At 36.1% G+C, this 25,582-nt stretch overlaps 1 protein-coding gene and 1 long non-coding RNA gene across 11 annotated transcripts; one reads left to right on the top strand and one right to left on the bottom strand.

Annotated features, from left to right (window-relative positions):
* Positions 1 to 1,075: 1,075 nt before the first annotated feature.
* Positions 1,076 to 8,305, top strand: LOC136832292 (uncharacterized). The gene is made up of 2 exons (XR_010851153.1): positions 1,076 to 1,236; positions 7,742 to 8,305. It is a non-coding gene; the product is annotated as an uncharacterized lncRNA (long non-coding RNA).
* LOC136832291 (uncharacterized) lies at positions 8,302 to 25,114 on the bottom strand. 10 transcript variants are annotated; one of them, XM_067093190.1, is made up of 5 exons: positions 25,061 to 25,114; positions 16,457 to 20,562; positions 11,051 to 11,238; positions 10,355 to 10,441; positions 8,302 to 8,558 (listed from the first exon to the last, which is right to left on the bottom strand). In XM_067093190.1, exons 1-2 carry the CDS (start codon positions 25,081 to 25,083, stop codon positions 18,987 to 18,989), a joined length of 1,599 nt encoding a protein of 532 aa, XP_066949291.1. In that variant the 5' UTR covers positions 25,084 to 25,114; the 3' UTR covers positions 8,302 to 8,558; positions 10,355 to 10,441; positions 11,051 to 11,238; positions 16,457 to 18,986. The 10 variants fall into 10 exon arrangements, with proteins under 10 accessions (XP_066949291.1, XP_066949284.1, XP_066949283.1 ...); XM_067093183.1 differs by lacking the exon at positions 25,061 to 25,114 and adding an exon at positions 21,526 to 21,937 and having other exon boundaries at positions 8,302 to 8,833; positions 11,047 to 11,238; XM_067093182.1 differs by lacking the exon at positions 25,061 to 25,114 and adding an exon at positions 21,526 to 21,937 and having other exon boundaries at positions 11,047 to 11,238.
* Between the last annotated feature and the right edge of the window lie 468 nt (positions 25,115 to 25,582).

The raw sequence follows: 25,582 nt of genomic DNA, 5'->3' as shown, positions 1-25,582 counted from the left end.
AATAAAAAAAAAAGGTGAAGAATCGGCAACTCTAGTTTAGACCTGTCATTCCACAGCTGTCATGGCCTCGTGTCAACTATAAGTGCTTCGCGTGTCACTCGTCCCAATTTAACGGTGAGAGGTGAGTTAATTCTGAGAACTGTGTCATAATAGACCTGTTTATTGAATGATATTGTAATAGTTATTGAAATAATTCGGTTTTTGTGTCCGCCTTTCTAATTAGCGAGTCGTAATAGCCTAAGCATAAGAAATTTCAGGTGTAAACCACCGTGCTGAATTCAATTTGAGTTTATATAACATTGAGGTTGGTCATTGTAGGCGGGTTTATAGGCAATACCAAATTTGGTCATTAAAAGCAGCAAATACTATGCAAGGGTAAACAATGTAAGATCCTTTTTGGCAGACAAAGTGTAGGTGAAAGCATTGGATAACTTAAGCTAGCCTAAGAGAATTTGTTTCGAGGTTGTAAATAGGCCGTAAGTTTGTTTGGCACAAATTAAATATGATTTTTGGGGATTTTTATTATCCTAGACAACGCAGTTCTCCAGCTACAGATTATTTTAAAGATGCACTTTGACTTGAACTGTACATTGGGCTAGCCCATTACACCTACCGTAACCTGTTGAAGGTGTCATTCCCTACTTAACCTGTCTTAGACTAGGGAACCTTGGCGAAGGTCCACTAATATTTGCCTTTATTGCATTGACTACCTTCAGTTTTGTTTTATAAGAACTTTGTTGCCTTTGCTTAGTTGGACCATATTTTTACTAGCCAAATAGTGAATAGTAGTAGACTAAGTTAGAAATACAGTTGTTAGGGAAGTGTCAGCCAAAGAGGGTTTGGGATAAGAGTCATTGAGTGGTATGTATTTGATATATAGTAAATGTATGGGATTTATTTATGAACTGTATTTCTGCTGAATGGTAATTCTATATATTAGCTCCACGTGCATGTTTTTACCATTTCAACTGGTTTTTTCTACACTTTTAGGGGTTCTGATACTGGCGGTGCATCTGTTTGTTGTCGGCCCAAATGGAACGGCCCTGCCATGTTTAGTACTGGGGGCGTTGGTACCATCTCGTTAACAAGTTCTTGCACTTGCCGGACTGGATATGAACCGTTCGAAACAGACGTACCTGTGCTCTGTCTTGTGAAGATTGCGAATGGAAACCCTTTGTTGGATGGACTTCGGGGGTTAATTACAGGTTAATTAGACTCGAACGCCAAAAATGAAAGGTAAATTCATAATTAGCAACCAAAAAAACTGTAGAAATAGTCAAGTTATAGTGCCGTCGGCGACGCTGAGCAACCCTATAGTTCTACCTGCTGAATAGCAGTTTGTTTCAGATAATACTCATTCCAAAAAAAAAATACAAACTACAGCTTTTTAGTATGTGCTGACCTGCATGCAGTGGTTATACAGACACTTGGGGTGGTTCTTGGTTTCTCCAAGACTCTTGATGTGTGCAGGAACAACAGCACACGTGAGCACTCATCCATAGCTTCAATAGTTTGTTTCAACCTATCACACGAAGGTCTAAATGGATATATTTGAAGGTGTACAGGAATGTGAACCATGACATTTGTTATTCAAAGATCAGTACCTTAAGGTCTAATTGTTTGTATCCACAGTCTGAAGTGCTTGCCAGGGCAGACTGGTGTGTCAGGCTCTGTTTTGGGAAGCTGTGTGTGTTACTCGAAAAGTAATGTTGATTGATAAAGGTTTTATGAATGAGTTGTGTGGTGCACTTAAAAGAAGCTTTGTCAGTTGTTACTTTTTTATTTTTGTAAGACCAATGTTCCATTAGTTTGGGGCTTTGAGTTGTACATTTAAAGGTTGCACAAACCACTCTTGTGAAAGTCGTATTAGTTTCTTGCATTGCCTTTGTGAAGAATATTCCTTAGCCCAAGATGGATAAAGAGATTGAGGAAGTGGCTGGGTGAGTTGGGTAACTCTCCCCCTCCCCAGTCACCTGCTATCACCAGCACTTTATTTACTTTACATATCGGGTATATTTTCCCCATATCCTATAACTCTTAATGTAGGATTGGGATAAGAGAAAGCAAAATTTGTGCCTTTAGTTTCTCCTGTCCTTGTTTTATCAAATTCCTTGCACAGTAATGAATTGCTAAGGAACTGGACAATGTTTTGTTTTGTTCATTAGATTTAAGGAAAGATAGTAATGGATTCCTTGCCTCTTCATCAATAAAACTGGAGTGCCCAGTACAGTACTGTATTAGGTTTCATCTCGATGGACTTACAAACCTTAAGAAGGGTTACAAATTGTCATTTGGAACTTTCTTCCTTAGCAGGTGTGAGAAGCTGAGAAAGGGGTTTTGAATAAAATTTACATCATATTCCAGCAAGTTCCCAATTTCTGTATTGACTGTTAGTTGCATAAATACTCATTCTTTAGCTAGTGTTAATCACTTTATGGAATAAGGGAAATATGAAAAAAAATTTAGGAAGAATGTGGAAATTTACAAAAGATAAAGGGACTTTGTTAATGAAGCTTTAACTATACCTGAAGGGTATTATATTTGAAGGAGCTGTTAATTAAAAAAAAAAAAAAGTACTTAAAGCTTAAAGAATTAAAATGTAGAAAATTAGAATAATAATGGAATAACAGTTCAGTCCAAAATACCCTTGAGATTTGTCAAAATAAAAATAAGTAGGGTGTGTTACATTTCTGGATTTTATTATGACCAATGGGATTTTGATTGTGTGTTGCCCAAGGACAAATTTTTTATGCCCTGAATGTTCATTTCTTAGGGATGTGATGATCCTATTGCCCATCTTTGGAAGGTGCAATAATCCAGAGCCTCCATTAATAGGATAGAAGAATGAGTTCTTATTAGATTCAAAGGTTATTGTACTTGGGCTTGCAGATTAATATTTAGATGAAAATCAGTGGTTTGTGGTAATTAGTTGAGCCAGGTGGCACAGTGGCGTTACTTTGCCTCTTGAGTATAAAAATGGGATCCCTCCTGAGTGATGGTAATGTGAAAATTAAAAAAAAAATTGTATGCCCAAGAAGCCAGTTTATCCAAGGTAATGGAAAAATTCAGTTGAGGACCCATGTATCCCCTTGGATACAGTAAAAATGGAATGATCGATTCATTGAGATGATTTGGAATTTAGCAGTTTTTGGTGCTTTTTCAAAAGTTAGGCAGAACAATATACAGCACAGTATGTATTTTGAGTGGCTGATCCCTTATGGGAATCTGAAATCATGACTAACACTCATTAAACTTCTATTATAAGAAAGATAAAGCTGCTGTTCAGAACTTGTTACAAGTCTAGTACAGAGTATTGTAATGTGGAGGTAAAATGACAAGTGATGTTGAAGTTCAGGACATTTACATAAACAGTAAATATCTGTAATTTATAATGAAAGTTTAATTTATGATAGTAAACAAATTTGGCAGTCAGAAACAAAGTAACTCTAAACCAAACACTCTCTCTCTCTCTCTCTCTCTCTCTCTCTCTCTCTCTCTCTCTCTCTCTCTCTCTCTCTCTCTCTCTCTCTCTCACACACACACACACAATTATTAATGCTGTAATTTTAATCTTATCAAAGGCAGCAGTATTGTCATGTTTTTATATTTGCCTTGCTTACAAAGACATGTCATAGGCTGTGTGTAAATTTATGCAGTCAGCTTTGGAGCATCCATGTTTATTCATTCTCACTGTGCTAGCATTTATTTCTGTTGCTGCATTTATAGTTTTTAATGTTTCAGTTACATATAACAGTTTTATTATCATTGGAACAGTACATCCGTTCACAAGGCTGCAAGTAATAACAAAATAGGGAAAAAGATAAATATATTGTAGGTGTATAAATATCAGAAACAAAGGCTAAGGAGCCATTGGAAATAGAAGACATCTGGTATGAAAAACTAATAGTTTTACATTTGGTGGTACTAGGGGTTTTGGCTATAATGTATTTACTATAAAGACTACCGGTGCTTGTTACTTTTAGTATTAGGTAATGACAATTATTGATACGTAATCTGAGTGCTCCTAGTTCAGTTTATTGGCTCTGAAACCACTAGTTGCTATGTAATAGGGCAGCCGAAGCTGTCTTGAGGGATGGTTGAACAACAGACTCTTTAGGCCCACCCTAACCCATGCAAATTTGGGGGAATGTACATAACTAAAGTAACTTAGGTGTTTGAGCCACTGTAATTTTTTTTTTTTCATTCATTTTCTAAAGCAGCTAGTAATGGAAAAATTAATTGCTTGTGGTTTTAGGGAGTCTAGACCTCTCAGGTCTGATGTTCTTGCTCCTAGTCTGTTTAAGATACAAGAGTATTGTCTTAGAGAATGAAATACAGTACGGTATACTGTATGCATTATACAACTGTTTTTTTAAATGAACCATTATATATAGCTTTTACTTCCACGCCAGTGGTAGATTTGACAAATTACAAAAAAAAAAAAACAAGAACGACACCATAACCATCTTGTGCTAGAGTGAGGTTTGTCTAGTGTGGACTGAGGAGCTATCCTCAAGTTGGCAAATAGTTCAACTACTAATGTTTTCAGTGGCAGTGGTTAGTTTTCTCTTCTGGAGTTGGGCTGGACGTAATATCCTGAGCATGTACCTGTATAGGCAAGTTCTTATTTAAGTTATTCAAAAATGCTTATTCCAGCCTAGAGTGTTTAGGTCTTTGTCTTTCATGTTATATAGACATTACTTACAACCTGGACCACAGGAGGTCTTTAGGTTGGGTACAGTTAAGGTGCCTGGTACACTAATCCCCCCAAAGCTGTTTGAGTCTTTAGTAAAAGCAATGAGTCTTTAGTAAAAGCAACGAAACCCTCTCTTGGTAGCCCTAGGACCTGTGATATGATAAGAGAATTACGTGTTGCAGAATGCTGGCTTTTGACCTAGGTCGAGAGCAAAATATCTACAGTATTTTGAGGCTTTTCCCTCTCAAGGTAGTTAAATGCAGACTGAACCCTATTTAAAGGTAATGAGTTTGACACTTTTATGCCATTCAGGGCAATTAGAATGTACAGTACTCAAATCATGTAAGTCTGTTTGAGATGATAGTAGTCATTTTACATTTAATCTGAAGCAAACACGACGTCTAAATGCTTTGCCCCCCTTTTCTGTGAGCTGGTCACATTAAGACACATAACCTTATCCTGAGTTATTACCTTTGCTGGACTGTAATTATTCTTTTTGAAAATTTTAGTGGATGTACCAAGTCACTGAGATAAGCAATAGTAATGGAAGGGACTCAACATCCAGGATTGGCCGTAGACAGTAGGATGTGGGCATCCCCTGTTATGGACTTGTTTGAGACTAGGGGAGTTGTCTTTTTTTTTTTTTTTTTTTTTACCAGTGTGAGGTGGTCTAGCTTGGGGAGGGACTCCGAGCTGTACCCTGGGTAGGTTTAGACTGTAATGCCTTTCCTGCTCTTGCTAGGTTTTAGGAAGTCATCAGTGTATTAGGCAACTTTCTTTCTTGGCATTTATTACCCCATGTGACCAAGGAAGGCTGGGTTTCCAGTTTCTTTCAGTGATGGATGCAAGCAACCAAGAGATGTAAGGTTTCATCACAATCCCACATGCTACAGATGTCTGCTTGGTGTGGTCCATGGTTCTGGTGAGCTCAAGGCAGGATCTCGCAGTAATGCCATTATCATTGCAGGGAGAGAATCTACTAATCGTTCTGCCAACACCAGTGGTCAGGATATAAGTCATGGTCCCACATTAAGGGGTTTTATCCAGCATCACCTCTGTAAACAACATGGTTAGGTTTCTGTTGTTTCTCAAGCATGAAGAAACTTCTTGGTAGCAGCCTTTAAGGTTAAAGGGCCATGTTGGCTTTGGCTATAGGCTTTTTCAAGGTGTTGAAGTGGATTTCCTAGGTCTCTGCTATGTACTTTACCTTGGAATCTGTATGCAGTTCTTCAGTTCATTATTTTGTTGGTTTTTGAACCATTTAGAACAACTCCTTGTAAAGAAGTTTCTATGGGACTTCACAGTAGCCTTAGACACTGCTAAAGAGCGAGAAAGCCACAATCAGTCAGATAAGATAGGGCTCAGTACAGTTTTGGGCTAGGCCCTTACTTACAACAGTATCTTTACCTAGCCAGGAGTCACTAGGGCTTGAGGAACTTGACCCTTGGGGGTCCAGTGCTGTCTTTAGTGGTATGGAAACCAGAGTTTCCGAAGAGTAGGAATGTAATATCCTTTTCTTTAGGTCTTGGTAAAGGACTTGCATGCTAATTTCAATCCTTAATGGAAGGTAAGCCACTGGACGTGTGAGCAATGGCTACAACATTTAAATTGGAAAACTTATCCTTGGATAAGATGAAGTCACTCAGTGGCATGGTAATCTTGCAGTTGTTTTGGTTTATCTTCATGGTGAAGATTAAATATGGTTATTGCAGAGCATTAACTCCTCTAGTATGTGCAGGGGATATCATGTCCTGAATCATTAGGTAGCCTTTTTTGGTCTACTGCTTTTTAAAACTGCTTGTGGTTTTTGGGAAGCTTGGAGGTACTCATTGTTGAGTATTAGAGGTAATACCTTTTTGTACTTATGTACTTGGTAGTTATCCATCATTGACTCTGCAGGGGGACACCCTCCAAAGATACTTCAGCTATCTTCATGATGAGGATCTTGTACCAGAGGGACAATCCTCCTAAGGCGGCATTAATAGACCATGGATTGAATTCACTGGTTAAAACAAACATTTGTTTTGTACAAAATATTTTGTCACCAAGTAGCCTTTAAAGGGTTGGCTGATTTCCTTCATTGCAGTATGCTAGTATAACTTAATCTGTTGATAAATTTAAGTGATCCAGATACAGTATATATTTTGTACAGAGGTTTAAATAGACTTCTGATGCTTAGAATTGTGTAACACTTACAGAATCCTTTGCTGACTGTGTAGAAAATATTGTCAGATGTGAAGTGATCACTGATCATGCAGCTATGCAATGCATTCATTATTTTAAATATACTAAATACCAATACAGGATGAAGCAAAGTGACTGATATTTTTGTTCATCATGTATTTGAATGTACAAAATATTAATACTACCATATTAGCATCACTGTTGCCCAAAACCTCATTTAGGTACTAAAAACTATGTTACCTTTTTAATTTTTTCCAGAGGATTAAAGAAACAAGTTCATTTTTCTGTTCCATAGATTCTAGTGGTGTCCTCATAGGTGCTAGCAAGTAGGATTTTTACAACCCTTATGCCCTTCCTAATAACTTTGTAATAGGAAATAGAACAAGATTTTGAATCGGTTTATGATGAAGTTAGGTGGTCACATGTCAATATGTTCTTGTAGCTATTAGAAATGTGATGTTATTCATGGTTATTCCCTCAAATGAAGAAAAAAAATTAAAAACAATGCTATGAAACATTGTTCAGAAACCATACTGTCTATTGACACTGAACAGAATTGGAATACATATCAAAGTTAACTGCCTCAAATTTCTAGCTGAGGTAGATGGAAAACAATAGGTTTGTGTTGTATGAATGGTCTTTCTTTAAACTATTTATCTTTGATATTGTCAGTGTCTTAGTAGTTTCATATAGTGTACATGAAATTACTAAGCTTAGGTGGGTCTTATTCAGGTAGTTATTAACTGCAAATAGTGTTCATGTCACAAATTAATAAGGAAAAACTATCTTTGGTAATTGCATAATTTTTATTGAAAAGTCCAATTTTCCTAATTGAAATTAACAAATTTTCTTTCCTTTCAGGGAGATTGAAAAGCTCCGTTCATGCCAGTATTGAGTGACAATCCTTCAAGTTGTAATATACCCATGTTAGTGACATTTGATTGCTGCTGTATTACTTGAAATGCTTGGCCTGACAGCCAAGATTTCATGAAACTGAAACCTACATTTTGATAAGGGTTGACCATCAGAATGGTGTATTTCAGAGGGCCAAATTGGAGTCAAAAGAAAAGTTTGGGTTATGGAGCCCGTTAGCCGTGGAAAACCAAGGGATTTTTTTTTATGATCCATTAAAAGTACAGAGTTTGTATGTTAGGAGTACAGCAATGAAAGTCAAGCAGTGTGCCTATAAGAAAGGTAATGTATTGTGGTATTACTTTAGTGTACCTTTAGATCCTAGTATTTCATCTCCATTAATTTTTTATTTTTGTTGGTGTGTGGAGATACAGCTGTCTTACTGCTCAACCACTCCATCACAAGTTACATCAAAGGTCACATAGATTGTTCTTTGTAATAGCTATGACGTAAGTATTGCTGTACAAGCAAACTCGTGCATAATGTCAAGAGGAAATAAAATCCACAAAGTAACCAGACACTTTTATTAAAATCCTAAGTGTACATTTTAAAATTTGGGTGTGGTTCATCTTAACTGAAAAAATGTTTTTAATTTATCCTTGGAGCCAGTAATGCAATGCCCCAGGTGGAGTGTCCTCTGCAGTAGGCTTTATAACCAGCACAGCTTCAAAGCAGACTCAAAACATTTTACCTATACAGTACCTAAAGCTAGAAAAAATCCAAATATCAAGACACTGTTGCACTGGAGTTCTAGAATTTACGAAACCTGTAACCCAGAAATTAAATTAATGTAAATTTCTCAAACAATTTGCTTTAAAAAAGCCACAAGCATTTAAGATATAGTACGTATACCTTGGTGAAATGTATCGACATAAATTGTCCTTGCTGATTCCATTCCTAGGCTGAGAGAGAACTCCTCTACTAAGACTTCACTTGAGAGAATTTCTCTTGATATAAAAGTTTGGAAAATATTTAGTCCTCTTCTGAGAAATACTGACTAGTTCTCAAGATTCTCTGAATCCTTCCTGATAGGAATCCTATCTGAAATAATTAATAAAATTAATAAACCAAACTCAGAAATAGCTCTTATCATGAAATGTTAACATGAAAATACTTTGGGCTACAATATCCCTTTTATCAAACAAAACCTGTATGACTTACAGAAAATTACCAAGGATTACATAGTATCACAACGATACAAAACCATGAAGCTATTGAATTTAATCAGACAGGAACTCTGATATGGTGTAATTCACTAACTCAAATTATGGATTGGGGATATGATGAGTGTAGGCTACAAGAATCTTCCCTCCCAGTCCCTACCATGATGGAAATTAGCTTAACCTTCATAGTATAGTTGATAATTCTGGCTAAAATACAATGATACCTAATATTTGTTTCTGTAAGTCTCATAGATAATTAATATTAGCCTTCATGTCAATAAAACTTCATTACCCTGATAAACTAATACAAGCACACTGTTATAAACTTACCCCTATGCTAGTTATACTAGTTAAAGGGGATAAAATTATCATCTGTCTATACCAAAGTATGACTATTTCCAACCACCATGTCAATGGGACTGTATTTATAATTCATCCCTATCACTGGCTACAATTAACTCCAGTAATACAAATCTGATAAAATTTTAGCTCTCTCTCCAAGTTAATGTTCTTTCATAGAAGCTACTTGTAATATCATGCGAGATTGAGACCTTTCAGCTTACAAGGTATGAAGATAAAAGACAACTAGTTATAACCCCTATTACCAAGAGGGCACAGATGGGACAGGGTCTTTTCAGACTAGTGTTGAATATCTGTTAGTCTTAAATCACGGACATCTTGATGAAATTTTATTTAAAGCTATGATAAATGTTAAAATACTTCAACACTGGATACCACTGTAAATTTCAATAAAAAGTGACAAAGGTTTCTTAATGTAAACTTTAACTGGCAAAATACAATAAATAGTTCCAAGTCAGAATCAACTATTATTATTATTGCTGCATGGTCCCAGCTATTACAATTTTAAGAACATTTAAATAGTTTCACATAATCTGGTACCTTTATCAGCACCAACAAAGTCCCACCTCTCCCTGGTTTGTCCTAAACCCTTCAAGTATTCCCAAAGTTGGTTCAATTATCTCCAGGAGAGAAAAAAAAAAAAGTCATTTACAGTACTGCTCTTGCTAACTGAATTTCTCACAGTACCCATCAAATCCAAAACCATCTTATATAATGCATTAGAATTAATCCATAATTACTGAGGAGATAGCAAATAAAAATAAACTATTCATAGGGAACATTTAAGTTTTCATTATATGCACCTACCCTAGATGATTTCTATTGTAATAACTATTTCATCAAATTAATTCTATTAAGAATATTCTAAGAGCCATTAGCACCAATCTTAATCCACAAACTTCAAATCCACTATCTGATTTTCTGAAAAAAAAACCAAAACCTCTAAATTTGCAAGTTTCAGCTCCTGAACAACTGATTATATCTCGCCTAAAAATTATACTTTCCAAGACACCCTGTTTCATGTTCATTTAACACCTACCTTTGTTAAAGGACTGCATAACTTATTTGATTACTCACTTACAAATCTGCCAATTACTTTTTCAAGAACTTCCAAGCTGTGGATCACCTGAAAGAACAAGAAACAGCTCATTTAAATCGTGTAAAATGAGGTCTTTTGCTTATGTGGTATCAAAATGAAGACAAGTACCGTTAAGCTTCAAGCGTCCTACACTCACTTTATGAGTGGCACAGAAAGGGTCTTTGCACTGTGGAAATTGTGCTGATTTATCCAAGACTTCTGAAATTCCACTGATTCTCAGTATAATAACTGTTGATACTATAAACAATTGGCCAACAATGCAAATGAATCATTAGTATCGTTTCTATTTCAGTGGTAAAATACTTTGCCTACCCAAAAACATAGTGTATTTATTCTATGCACATTACATGCAAAAGTTGTTTCATCTTAATGCAAATCTTTTACTAAAACGTGACTAGGGATGAATATTTACTTGTAACAGCAATTTTGAAAGTAAAATTTATTTTCCTATGCATGCAAACGAGTTTTTGTGCAATAATCCTTGGTCCTAAAGTATTACCCTTATATAAAAGACAGGTTTGTATATTTCAAAGGAAAAAAGTATTATTCAACAGGACAAGACTTTGAAGCAATCTAAATCAGGTATTGAACATGGTTTACAGGAATAGTGTCCTTTGAAAAGTAATTCTTACATACTCAAGAATTATTTCCATCATCACTGACTCCGTCCTGTGCTTCATGTTTCACCAACCCCCACCTGTGCTTCATGTTTCACCAATCTCCAATGGTCTCCAGCCTCCCTTTTCATCCTCGTCGAAGCAGGTCGGGGTCTTCCAACTCTTGTGGTGTCCACAGTGTCTGGCTGACACTATCACATATCTTCCCTGAGGTAGAAGAACAACCACTTTTTTAAAGACAATTTCATGGTCAGAAAATTCCTGAAAAGGAGGCAGTTTCTTGCCATATTCACATCTGTGTTATTCAACCTGATACTTCTGATAAAGAGCAAAGTACTACAGTACTGTAAAAATGAACTTCATTACCATATTGCTATTTCAAGTTTCCTTTTACATACAAAATCTTCAGTTATGTCTTTGTTACTTATTAAATAAATATTTCTGCATTCCTACTGGCATTTGGGCAGTCCCTGTATTTGAGAAGTCAAGATATGTGCTTATCCTAGATTATAAAACCCAATAAAACAAACCACTGCTCATAATTCGTAAACTTACAGATACTAATGTTCACTGGTTTGACCTGTCCTATCGTGCATCCATTCTTCTTTTTTGACGCTGAAGTCCTGTCGTTTTGATAGGTGCTGGAGGCATCTCGATATGTCCATAAGGTCAATTCAATACTACAAGCTAAGTTGTTTCAATACAAATACTCTATGAACTAAATTCGGGTTTACTCAAATGTCTACGGGTTTTTCATTAAAACTGTCATATTTTTGCATATATGAGGTGGCATTCATCAGATACTGTTGTATTAAAACATTTCTTGCGATTAGAACTAAAACATTTCTTGCAACTAGAACAAAGTTTTATGTAATCAGGTTGTCTTTCATACAGTAATCTTAAAGTTACTTAATTCATATTTTGTTATTATGATAAAAAATCAACATTTACTTTCTGGGCATACACAAAAACCTTAACTCTGTGTATTGATATTGTGAATCTAAATGTCTTATCCTATAACTAACTTATGATTTCCAAAACATTTACTAAAAAACCCAGTACAGTATGCAATAACATGCTTAACAGAGTGGCTTCAAAAATCTTTGACAAAATTTATTTTAGAGTGGAATGTCACTCTATGAAAAGGTGGAAAATGTTTACACTTTTAAGCAATCAAAAGTGTTGTTTCACAACAAAACAACCCAGTTGCACTTAGGCCCCATAACAGTGCTACATTGTTAGTTGGAGTACAGGTTGTTGGTTTAAATCCTTTATCTAGCTTTAGCATTGTAATACCTTGCTAAACACTGTGGTATCGATAATTAAATTTATCATGCTCTCTTTAGTTTTACTAAGATAACTGCAGAGACTCATGGACTAACGGGCAAAAACGAATATATAGCACACAGCCTAAGCTTGAAAAATAGTCCATAAAAAACCACAAAAGAATGGGCACTGACATAAATAGCCTAGTCAAAACAAACTAGGGCCATCAGTGAAAAAAAGGGAGAACTAGCTCGAACGCTGACTCTGAATGATGCTTGCACACTGGCAAGCACAATGCCTTGCACGCTGGCAGGCATGATGTTTTGCACGCTAGAAATTCTTGATAATCCAATAAGGAAATTAACTATTTAAAAAAGAATTGAAACACCAGATAATAGCCAGTTTTGCCCTATGTCACATTACAGATTGCAATGTCCTGAAAAACAGTCATGAATAGGCTACATTAAAACATGTCATAAACACACATTGGAAACAATGCTTACATATCTTAAATGGGTTCAGAACACATCATCGATTGTATGTAATGTGTATATCTTTGACAAACACTGGATAATCTTAAGGAGCACTGGTCAGGACATTAATATTACCAAAAGGTGGTTGGCTTGTTTTCAATCTGTTTGTGGTTTGTGCGAGATAAGTAACTGGGGTGTGTTTATTAAGTGTTTTACTGCATTGTGGGTAAAGAACCCTTACCTAACCGCTTACACAATAAATAAAGATATTGTATCACCAGAAAGATGGCTGCTAACTTCCATACAATGAAATTGTTTCAGCTTTTAACTATACACACAATAAGCTGTAGGTCCCGTTGCTAGGTAACCAATTGGTTCTTACCCACGTAAAAATAAATCTAATCCTTCGGGCCAGCCCTAGGAGAGCTGTTAATCAGCTCAGTGGTCTGGTTAAACTAAGATTTACTTATGTTAATCAAAAACTGCCTAAGTAAATTTTGAGGACATTTATATCATAGAGACACTGATTAAGTGCACCAGCATCTATGTTTTAAAAGTTGAACAATTTCATTCATGGTTCTTTCCATTGCTGAATGCTGAAAATATAGCTCCACTACCATACCACGGATATAACACTTCAACAGTTTTCATTACTATTAGCCTCACCATACTAGCCAGCTCTGCAGTAAACCTCATGGGATCATGTTTAGTATATATACAATCTGGTAGTATTTTTAAACACATGAATATAATCTCAGAACCAGTACAATTTGCATATGCAAAAATATGTAAATCTAAAACCCGGTTTTGGAGAGCAATTCATGGGTTTCACTCTTTTTTGAAGAGTTTACAGTATGTGCAAATAATTTCTAAGCATTTTGGTTTATTTGCATTTTACTGTAATATTTCAAACCATTCCCAAGTCTTAGGATACTCATTTCCCCATCGGAGATCCTGCGATATTGACATTTCCTTTGACCTTATTCATTTCTTACCCATGCAGGTTATTACTATGACTATTCATTGAAAATTCTACCCAAATTAATACTAAAGACAATAAAATACCACCACAAGGAAACTAGAAGCCATTCCAAGGTTCTAAGTCGAGTTCAAAAACTAGGGGGAAACGGGAGACAGAGTAAATGCAGAGTAGAGATGGGAGACAGGGGTAAATGTAAGAAATCCAACAGCGAAAACGGGACAAACCTAACCTTTCCTAAAATGCCATGTCCTGTTCACCCACCACCCCAAAGTAACACTTAACATCAAGCACATGGACTGAACTAGGCTACTCCTTTGTGGAAGTGGTTAAGTTAAGTATACCTTAGTTTAACCAGACTACTGAGCTGATTAACAGCTCTCCTAGGGCTGGCCCGAAGGATTAGATTCATTTTACGTGGCTAAGAACCAACTGGTTACCCAGCAACGGGACCTACAGCTTATTGTGGAATCTGAACCACATTATAACGAGAAATGACTTTCTTTCACCAGAAATAAATTCCTCCAATTCTTCATTGGCCGGTCGGAGAATCAAACACGGGACCAGCAGAGTGCTAGCCGAGAACGATACCAACCCGTCTGGTAATGTCACGAGAAAAAAAGTAACAGAAAAAGTCCTAAACTTGGCTTGGAAAAGAAGTCACAATTTATTGTGGCAAGTAATAGTCACATAAAAAGTCAATTTTGTCTAAGAGAGAAATCCAGCTAACCAAAAAATATTCAAGTCAGTAACAATTTATTTAAGTACCATAAACCTTTTAAATCAGTTATTAACTGGCTAGACATCAGCATTAAAAACACTGAATATACCCTACTTGTAATGCCACAATATGTAAGCCGTTTTCACTCTGTAAATGTCGTGTACAGCCAATAAATGAATGATAAATATTTTTTTTATTACCCTGTTGTGCTTAAGACATTCAACAAAACACGATTTTTTTCATACAGTGTACATGTAATGCCATCATATATAAGCAGTGCTTACAATATGTACAAGACATTTTTGCCAATTAATAACTGATTTGAAATACATTTTGCTTTTTTACTGTAGGCTAATTGTTTATGGTACTTAAATAATTTGTGAGTGACTTGAATATTAGTGTTTAATAATTACCTGACATTCTTTCTAGCAGAAAATTATGACTTTTTCTGTGACTTTAGCCTATTACTGGCCACCATAATGATTTTTTGGTAATTCTAAGCTGGCTGTCCGCGATGAACTAGCCTATGGCAATTGACGTTTTCCTATGTTATTTTATCTGCTGAACAAAAATTTAAAATAATATTTTGGCAGACAGCTGTAACTAAAATGAAACTGACCTTTGAAGGCTACTAATGAAGGTGCCAACAGGTCCCCTGCACTGACCATACAGTTCAGCAGGTAAATTACAGTTTAGCTGCCACAGCTGGCCGGCAAAATGTTACCTTAAACTCTCGTAAAACAAGTAAAATAAAACAGAAAAACGTCAACTGCCACAGTCTAACTCGACTGGACACCATTCGAAGCTTTCAGTCAGGGCGAAGAAAGGTCAACAGCAAAATATTACCATTTCTGCTTTCAGTTTTGGCGTAGCGGAATGGCGCTGGGCGCCTTATCCACATTTTGAATGATTCTTGGCAAGCTCGTATGTTCTGGCAACTGGTAACATACTTTAAATTCTTGTAAAGCAAGTAAAATAACACAGGAAAACGTCAATTGCCACAGTTTAGCTCACCACAGAACACCAGCTTAGAATTCTACTCTCTCAGTTGGACTGTAGGAGGCATCCGGTGATTGGCTCTCCTCTAAGACTGCGCATGCGTGATAGGGCCTGGAATCAGCAGTACTAGTAATGCATGAAAAGTGCCTTTGAAATGGTTCCCGCTGTCCATTTATTCACCCTTTTTTTTTTTTACTCGTTTTTTGTGTTCCAGATGACATATGTAACAGGAAACACAACAATAAAGTGTCCAAGCCTTTTCCCAAATTATTTACCCCACCCAAAACCCCGATTCCCAACGGATCCCCCTTACCGTCAGCTACATTTCTAAGGTAAATTACAACTCAATTACATTTGGCCAACAAAATATAACCTTGAATTCTTGTTCAGCAGGTAAAGTTCTATAGAAAGACATCAACCGCCATAGCCAAGCTCACTGCGGACAGCCGGCTAAGATCTACTTTGTACCTGAATCCGTGGTAGTAGGTTCAAATTATCAATGCCTACCCTTGCATCCCTACCCTGCTTACTACCCAGGGAAACTTGCAGATCTCTAGAGTATGTAGCCTAGATTACCTAGGTTGGGTTCAGAATGATAATTTAGGGCGAGGTTATACCCACAATGACCGTCATGGGCTCGTATGTGGTTTACATCATCCTATAATAACTTTTTTTATAAATAAAATTCGACCTGGGCCAAAGACCTTGGGTGAACTCAGGATATGCCACGCAAATTAGGGTACCGGGGGCCTAATTCAATTAATTACTGGTGTTACACAGCTTCAGCTTTGAACCAACACTAATACCTTATTAGGAAAGGTTAATAAGCACCATACCCATACGCCGGGGTTAAAACAAATCCGAAATTGTCAATACACGATCGACCATATTGCCTTGATGGGCGACCACCCAAATACTCCTCTACTCTTTCGTTTCTAGAAGACGTCTGGCATTAATACCGTAATTATTCCTCTAATTATTACTCACCTGGGATCGAATTACGCTCCAGTTACGATCTTCCGTTCCCTCGGAGAAAACAAACCAGAATACGGACATTAATAAGAGAACCATGTTGGACCTTAACCGGCTGTTCTCTTCTAATTTCTGAAGTGGAGGCCGGACTTGGAGGAGGCTGACTTCACTTCACCCTTTCGTTTTACATAAGATATTAGGAATTTTATCAATTTAATATAAGTAATGGATTATAATCTATTTCTGTTTTCTTTTATCCCATGGATTATTCATTCTGGCAACTAGAATTGCTAAAATAAATAAAAAATATTGAATAGCAATAAATGCCATTATAGTTTTTACGAATAAGTAACTGTTGTCAAAGTTTTAAAATTATAGATATAAAAAAATATTATTTGCTAATTTATTAATATAATATCATAAAAAATATTTTACAGCTAGTTATTTAGCAGCAATAAGTACAAATAAGGGTGCATTTTACTTTAAAATGAAAAACCGCAAAGGTATTTGGCTACATATTTCTAGTAATAAAAGCAGTCAGACGAATTGTTAAAGTTGACACAAGATTAAATATAAACACGTCCTAATATTTAAAAAATATAGTTGAAATGACAATGGAAGAGATTTAAAATGAATTCATATTAAAATATGAATTCGTGAATATAAAGCTCTAAAAGGATTAGATATTACTGAGAAATTATACATATTTTGGTACTTTTGTGAAGCCGTCTTGTAAAACAATTTGCAGATATCATTCTAAAATGGGTAACGGAACTAAAAAGTAAATACAATAATACTGAATTCTCCAATTAAAAGATGAAGCTTTTGGAGTGAATGGAGATTAATACTTCTAAACAGGCGCTTCTTTAACTCTTCAAACACATATGGGAGTCACAATCAGGTCACTGAAAAGTTTTACTTGAAATCAAGATAAACAGTTTACAAGCAATACCCCGCCAATACATCAGATATAATTTAGGATTTTTAGAGTGATGTGTGAAATTCCCCCGTTTAATATATGTAATATTTAGGAAATAAGTATGGCTCATTAGGCATTAAGGCTGGAAGTGATATTACGGAAATTAGTCAGAGAATCATATATAAATTGGTGACTGGAAGCTTGTCGAAACCACTAACTTGAATATGCTTACATGAGATAATTTACAGCCGAAATAATTGAGGCTGAGTTACATGAAAGTTATAATTAGAAAAGTGGTAACATTGCACTGAAAAAATGGTATGCTGATATTTTTGGCGGCTTTGTCTAATTTTTTTATTTTTATTTTAGGCCCGTTTCCCTTCTCAAAATTTATCTACTGTGTCTTGTCAGCCGAGTCGTTTTCAAGAAAAGACTATTGTATACTAACTTTACAAATCTGTCAAAAAATTTGTCTATTGATATCTAAATAATAAATATATAAAATACTTACGTTTATATTAATGTTTTTGCCAATATTTTTTTTATTTTATTTTTGAAAAATCAGTAATCTGTGAGGATTTCTGCTATATAAGTTTTGTTTATCCAACACAGCAGACTATTTACTGAAAAGGAAGACGTAAATGTTGAACCGTTTAAAATAAGCAAATTTCAATACAGCATTTCATAAATTGTTATTAAATAAGACAATCTAATTAACAAAAGTAATTATTTAATTCATATAACCATTCATACATACAAATGACCAGCAAAATCATGCAACATTGGATCTGGTCAGCATTTTAGGAGACTATCAAAAGATATAGAAGATCTTGAGGGTGGGATGGGCATGAAGCTAGCTACCTCATCCCAAAACTAAAGAGAACTGAAGGTTAACACTTTCTGAAGCCACTCCTTCATAGGGGAAAGGTCATAGCAGTAAATTATATATGTAACAGAGTAAACTATACATCTTAGTCATTTCCACCCTAGAAGTACCACCAGCTTATTTGGGGTATAATACAGTATAAAAATTTAGATAAATGAGATGAAAAGAAATAATGTACAGTTGCACTCAAACATTGTAATAATAATAATAATAATAATAATAATAATAATAATAATAATAATAATAATAATAATAATAATAATAATAATAATTATGCCATATTTATACCCGGAAGTGGGCTACAGAAATTTTTCTGCTCCCACCCAATAGGAGGAGCCCCCACCTTCGACAATAATAATAATAATAATGACATTTTGCAAAATAAGTTTACATATGTGTTATATATTCATATCAACTGCTCAGCACCATGTGTATTATTACAATCATTAGGCCACACTGACAAATTAGGATTTGCTCTGAGTTAAGGTTATTTGGAAACACTGATACACCTTAAATAACATTGACACTTAATCAGTTAACATAAACTGTGAAAGGTAACGTTACATAAACAATCTTACATGCATATATTTAAAACAATGCAGAATTGTTTATCATTTAGCTCAAGACCTTGAGATAACCAAATGATGCAATTTCACTGTGTGTAGAAGAGCAAACCTATAGTCTGTTTGTCACTGTACAACTCCCTGAGGGTACCTTTCTTTAATCTCACTGCAGTATCTTTACAAAGACTCAGTCTCATTTGATGCAGGAAGATGACCAGCTCCGCCAGAATAATTTTCTCCATCCATGTAATCTCTCAGCGCCTCTCCAGAGTTCAATAGAAAGTTCAAAATGTCAATGTTTACCTCTCTGAGGAAGCCCCTGACACCATTGGCAGCATCAACTGCTGCTTTGGTTTGTTCCTCAACAGCTGTATCAATGATGTCTCCAACATCTTCAACCATACCCATGACCAATTGGCCTACTGCTCTATTTTTGTCAAGCAGATCTTCCACAAGCCTCATGGTACTAGGTCTAGGTGCCTCGTGTGACTCACTCGCTTGCACTTGTGCCTCAGGTCTACCATCAGTCAAATTTGAAAGTCTCTCTTGTATATGATTGTTGGATGAACCAATAGGAGGAGTTAAGTGATATGGTGGAGGTTCTATCAGGTCTGTTACACTGACATTGTTTGGTTCAGGTTTGTTAGCAATTTCAGAGCTACTTTCTGCCCGAGGAACTAATTCTAGGTTCATGAGACCTTGGTTAAGCAACATAGATATTATGGGATTGTTGGGGAGTGGGAGGGATAGATGTAGATTACCATAACTGTCTCCATATTCATTCCTCTCTGAACTGATTGGCTCTGGTAGAAGAATTTTCCCTTGTAAAGACAAGTTCATTGGCAATGTATCAAAGACACTTGGTGACTCCATCTTTACTGCTTTTGGATATGCCATATTATCATCAGTGATTATTCTATTTTTTATTGAGGAGTCAGACGCAGAAAATGGCAACTGTGCATCCTTATCATTGTTCATGTCTTTAGCAAAAGACGGGGTAGGAAAATGCGTCTGATTTCTAGGTGTTGGTAATTTTACCAGTGACTGATAAGAATTATCAGGAATTAACTGAGGTTGAAGACTATCACTCAAGACGATAATATCTCTCTGTGGAGTACCCTTGACTTCATGAGTGTTTTGGGACAGTGGAAAAACTGGGTGCTTGTCTTCTTCCTTTTTCATCCTGCCTGGAAACTGGTGCCCCCACTGTGGGTGCATCACAATAACATCAGGAAGTCCCTTCAGAGTTACTCCCCCTTCAGGTAATGCGATGTCATCTGATATATGACCGGCCCTACCAACGTCCCCAAAACTGGTCAAGTTCCAAACTATCAGTCTGCTACTGTGGCGTTCAGTGTTATTCTGTGAACTGGGCAATGAAGATGGCTCCGTATTAAGTAAAGGTGTCTCATTAGCCTCTCGTCTCCCAGGCTTGGAATTCGTGGCAAGGGTGGATAAATCGGGTGATATTGTAGCATTTGGTTTAACCGTTGTTGGTGGCGAAGTAGCTTTAGACCAGAGGTGTGAGTTCATTTGCAAGAGCGTACGTAATATCCTCTCCTCTCTTGGTACTAACAGATCAGGGTCAGGGAGCTTTCCCGCGACTGACGAACGCAGTCCATAAGTGGGAATGACCTCCTCATTCGTTGAATCCATAGTATTCTGCTTCGCAATAGCATCATGAGGAAGGGACTTCGTTAATCCGTGCAAACTACAGACTGTTGCAAGAAGCAGTGTTATGGAGACCATTTTCCTGCAAATCAAAAACATAGGTAGTGAGTACTAAACCTTGCTTAAGATTTCAAGTGTTAGCAAGCTAACAATTAAAACTAAACCTTCACAGGGTTAACGTCATATAACATTTTTTTCACTTAAGCAAAATTCACTCGAACGCTGTATCACGTTCCGCCTTAAAAATATGCTTAAGATATGGACCACACATTCTGGTCTAGTATTTTTTATAACCGTCGTCCACCCGACTTGAAATGCATAAACGATTACACTATGGCTACGAAAATGAGTGACGCAATTTCATTATTAAAACCAGGTACCTGTTACGGTAGGTCTTTGTCGTTAGTTTCAGACTTACAAGTTTTTATTCAGTAAGACAATTAGAATGAGTTTTTAAGACATGAAACCCTTATTACTAATGATTAATAATTAACCATAAGATTATATCATTTCGTGTATCAGTTGGTCGTAAATGTTTCATTTTCTCATTGTATAGGCTACTCAATTTCAAATATTTTCTTTGATGTGTAACATATATTATTTCAGCTAAGGTGTTATATAATTTCCTAATGTACAGTTTTAATGTCTGAATGGCTGCCTTCTGGGAAGGAAAAGTGCAATAGTGATACAGTTTATTGACGTGAAAAGATTTCAGAATACAGTATGCTGGTTGCTAACGTTTAAGATGGTTGTTGTGTGAACATTTGTAGCCCAGTATTTTGGACGTAAAACCTTCTAAAAAATTACAACTTAAACCTATCATCATATCACATTTGTATACATACACTATATATATATATATATATATATATATATATATATATATATATATATATATATATATATATATATATATATATATATGCTAATAATAACTCTTACACGTGATATTTGTTTGTTTGTACATGCGTGCTTGTTCGCATACACATAATATATAAAAACTCCAAAAAGTATCTATCTATAAAAAAATAATCGCTTTACTCACGATTTGATCGAAGAACCTTGGCGTCCGTCTTGATGCCGAAAAACTTCAAGGGCGATAAATCCATACATTTTGGGACTACTTTACGATTTTAGTCCGAAGCACAAACACCGTGTCGTTCATTCTTACATAAACATTTATGAACAAACCGCAACGTCCGTAGTTGATTTAACCACCACGTCATTAAATCATCCCCGATCACTCGATGGAAAGATACATTTTACCGTTCCTTCGTCACGGCGGCTAACACCAAATGACGAAGAAACACAACTTTCTTCTTCCTCTCTTCACCTGTTGAGGAATTTAGGCCAACTGGTTTTTTTGGAGCACATCTTACCTGCCGTAGAGACCAGGCTCGTCTCATCGGCCCCGTTATTACGTACCCCTTGCGTGTTCAATGGTAATGTTGATGTCCATACATGGGTTTTTGTTTACATTTCATGGGTAACTCAAGTAGGACTATGCTGACAAAGTTCGTACCTAAGGAGAGTCCATGGGACGACTTTCTTCTGGAAAAGTGCGTATGCTAGGAAAATGCAAAAGAATGAATCTTTAACCTAAGAACATTTGGTACAATGCTATGAAGCATTTAAAGCAGGACGAATAGCGTTTGAAGTAGTTTTACGTCATTTTTATTAAGCGCGGTAACTAAGAAATTTTGCAATCGCATTAGTCTTGTAATTTGCCAAGCACCTGAATCGTAAAATAATTTGCACCTTGCATTATAGCGTTCATTATCATTATACATTTTTGCATTCTGGGCAACAGTGAAACCAAATTGGGTTGGAAACTTCATCGGTTACAATACTCACCTTATTTAGATTCCAAATATAGTATATCTTATTGTTGCATTTCAGACTTCCCTATAGGAGCTCATCCGACATACAGATGATATCTGCATACAGTATAATATGGATGCTCTCTTTCTCTGGCAATATAGAAGCCCAAATTTGATTGCAAAGTATACGATAATTCTAGCAATATGCCATCTTGTTAATTCAGAATTTTTACTTGTAATTTGCTCCTCCTGCTTCCCCTTTCTTTTAATTTGTCTGTTTAAAAACTCAAACTTCTCTTCTCAATAATTTGGTTATTAAATTTCTTGAAAATTTCTCTTTTAGTGATCAAACTCATACTAATAAATTTGCTAATATTATTTTGGCGATACATTTTCTCCTTTATTTCATCTTCTTAAATTACTACAAACCTTAACCCCCCTGTCCAGAATGTTGCTCTCATGTACAGGGTGATTCCAATTTTTTTTAATATGTATACAGTATTTCAGTCACTGAATCGAAGACTCATTCTTCTCTGCCCTTCACATGACTTCCCAAGCCATCTCAACCTTTTAGATCTCACTCCTTCAAAACCACATCTCTCCATAAAATTTTCTCGTTTACATGATCAGCCAATTGCACTTTGCCATGAATTTCAACATTGTAGGATCACTGCATCCAAACATCTTCCATTTTCCTCTTACAGGTTAACACCTGAACTGTTTAGAGAAGTAAAGGCCCTATTCATGCATCAGAAATCTCTTTCCACTTCATCCAGGTAGTTGCTACTCTTTTTCTTATTGGCTTGTCTATACTACTTTCACAATCCAGTTTGCCTTCAAAATCAATTTTGCTCCTTTCTAATGGCATCCAATCAGCCACTTTCTCAACCGTTTCCTTTGAAAAATTGTCAGAAATCTTCATCTGATTTTGCTGTTAACAACAGGTGACTGTCATACATGAACTACCAAGGATCTAATGCTCTTCACTCATTTGTAGTCTCCACTATTACTATGATAAAAAATCACAGACTTCGTGCTAATCCTTGATGAACATAAAAATTTATCCAAGATTTATCTTAATGCAGTCTGCTTGCCGGTCTTCATCCTGATTTTATGTTAAGTACCATAGTGCTGGCTGCACTTGTCATTTCACTGTTCTTGTCCTGCGCTTGCCTCTGTTGTCGATTTCCCTGGCAGAAGCAAAAATGACAAAGGTCACAGCTAATTTTCCCTGACCTTTCCCCAAGAGCCTTCTTCCATTCTCTCAGACCATTTTCCAGAAATCTTCCTCTTCTACACTTATCACACTGGTGATCCAATTTTCCTTTGTATATTATTGTTGTGATACTCTTATTTACACACTTCTGGTATAATCTCCTCCTTAATCCAGTTGTCATAACTGCTCAGTTCATCAGTAACGTAGTCCCTGGGTACTTCTAGCAAATTTCTGCCTTGTTAATACCGATGGTACCTGGCCCCCCTGAGTAGTTTGCAGGCTGATGAGAGCAGCCTCCCTCTTTACTGTACACTGTTTCCTCAACAAGCCTTGACGTATCTTCTCACTTTCACTACAAACACCCTTTTACGCACCTATAATTTTCATAGTGTTCTCTAACCACCTTTCCTATGTAAATAGGGACAGTGCTTCTCATCCTCAATGAGACATTCACTGCATCACAAGTTTCTTCCTTACCACCAATGCATAGTACTATCCCCATTCAGCTACTTCTACAAACTGCATATGCTAGACTCAAGTCCCATCAACACTAGCTTTAGTTGATTCTGCTTTCTTCTTCATCTGCATTCAACAGCTACTGCACTTTCTTCTGATTACATCATCCCCAGTTTATCTACATCATATTCAAATACAGCTTTTGTTTTCACTGCTCCATATCCATGTCCTTTTAAGCTCTTGGTTGCACTTTCCAACACATTTCACTCATCTACACACTTTTGAAGTTCCTCTCATGAGCTTCTGCATCAGGCTCCTTTCTTCCTGGCTATTCCATGCGCTCCATGTAACCCCATCTTAAACCATTTCAAACTGGCCTGCACACAATTGCTCATCCACTCATTCTTCATCAGTTCCTGTTCACCAAATTCGCTGTGCTTCACATTTTTTGTTCACATTTAGAAGACTTCTACTCTCCTAAAAAATATTTTTAATTTAGCTTCAAGTAAAATCTTTCCACATTTAGGCAATCCTCTTCTTAAATTTAGAACAGCCATTATCATTATTATTACTTTTTTATATAGTATGAAAAGCCATCATTAATGTTCACAGGGACATCCTGAAAGTTTTACCCTTTAAATAACTGCCACACCTAATAAACAATACCCACTCAACCTCACTATACCTTTCATCAGTGCACTTCTTGATGTTACATTTAAGAATTATCTTTACAACACATCCCTTTTAATACAGATCTGTCCAATCTCTACATTTCCAGCATTTCTTGCACTAAACTCTGTAATCTACTTCTACATTTAAATCATTACAAAGTCAACATTTACCAGCACCTACAAAAGCTTTTAATATTCATTTCCAGATGCTTAAGATTAATTTTTTCAATACAATAACTTTTGTTCTTCCAGGGAATACATGCCAAGCACCATCACTTTTCTTACACTAAGTACAAACCTTTCCATTTATCTTCCTGTAAACATATTAACATCATGCGTGTCTTTTCATCTGTGCTGCAGCCACACACACACATTCAGAATGCTACATGCAAAAAAAATTGACTTTTGCTTTTTTACCTGTAATCCATGACTTTGGCCATTCCATCATTTCATGTAATGGATGTTGAACTGAAAAGAAGGGTGCATTAACCAATATAGAGAATTTCCTCCCTCAAAACAATTACAGTACAGTATTTCCTCTACCACTGTCCATGTTGTAATGCATCTTTCTCACTGACATGGTGATAGTCAGTCTCTGGGAGACATAAAATGTATTGTTTGACAAAATCTATACAGTATAGTTATTAAATTACTAATGTTTAACAATTCTTTTCAACCAAACTAATGAACCCATTTTGTAAAATGAAAGACATTAGACGCTAATTCACTAGATAATATGAAAGGGAGGAAGGAAAATAGGAAAAATGGCACCTTCAGGCTAATTTCTCGTCTGTGGTTTCAACATAATCCTGGGTCCAAGTATCTTGTATTCCTTACCCAAGGATTTTGCTTATGATCACTTTGCCAAGTGCATATAGAATCAGACAAAATGCCATGAAATCGAGCAGCAAGCTTCAATAAAAAAGAATCCCATAAGTT

This window comes from Macrobrachium rosenbergii, chromosome 49 (assembly GCF_040412425.1).
Source record: "Macrobrachium rosenbergii isolate ZJJX-2024 chromosome 49, ASM4041242v1, whole genome shotgun sequence".
In the NCBI taxonomy this organism is placed as follows: domain Eukaryota; kingdom Metazoa; phylum Arthropoda; class Malacostraca; order Decapoda; family Palaemonidae; genus Macrobrachium; species Macrobrachium rosenbergii.
This window is presented reverse-complemented; position numbering and strand designations above follow the sequence as displayed.

Coding starts and splice junctions, on each gene's coding strand:
- LOC136832291 (XM_067093183.1), bottom strand. CDS start 21,593: ATGTATGGATTTATCGCCCTTGAAGTTTTTCGGCATCAAGACGGACGC. Junction 20,563..21,525: donor CAAGGTTCTTCGATCAAATC/GTGAGTAAAGCG, acceptor TTTGATTTGCAG/GAAAATGGTCTCCATAACAC.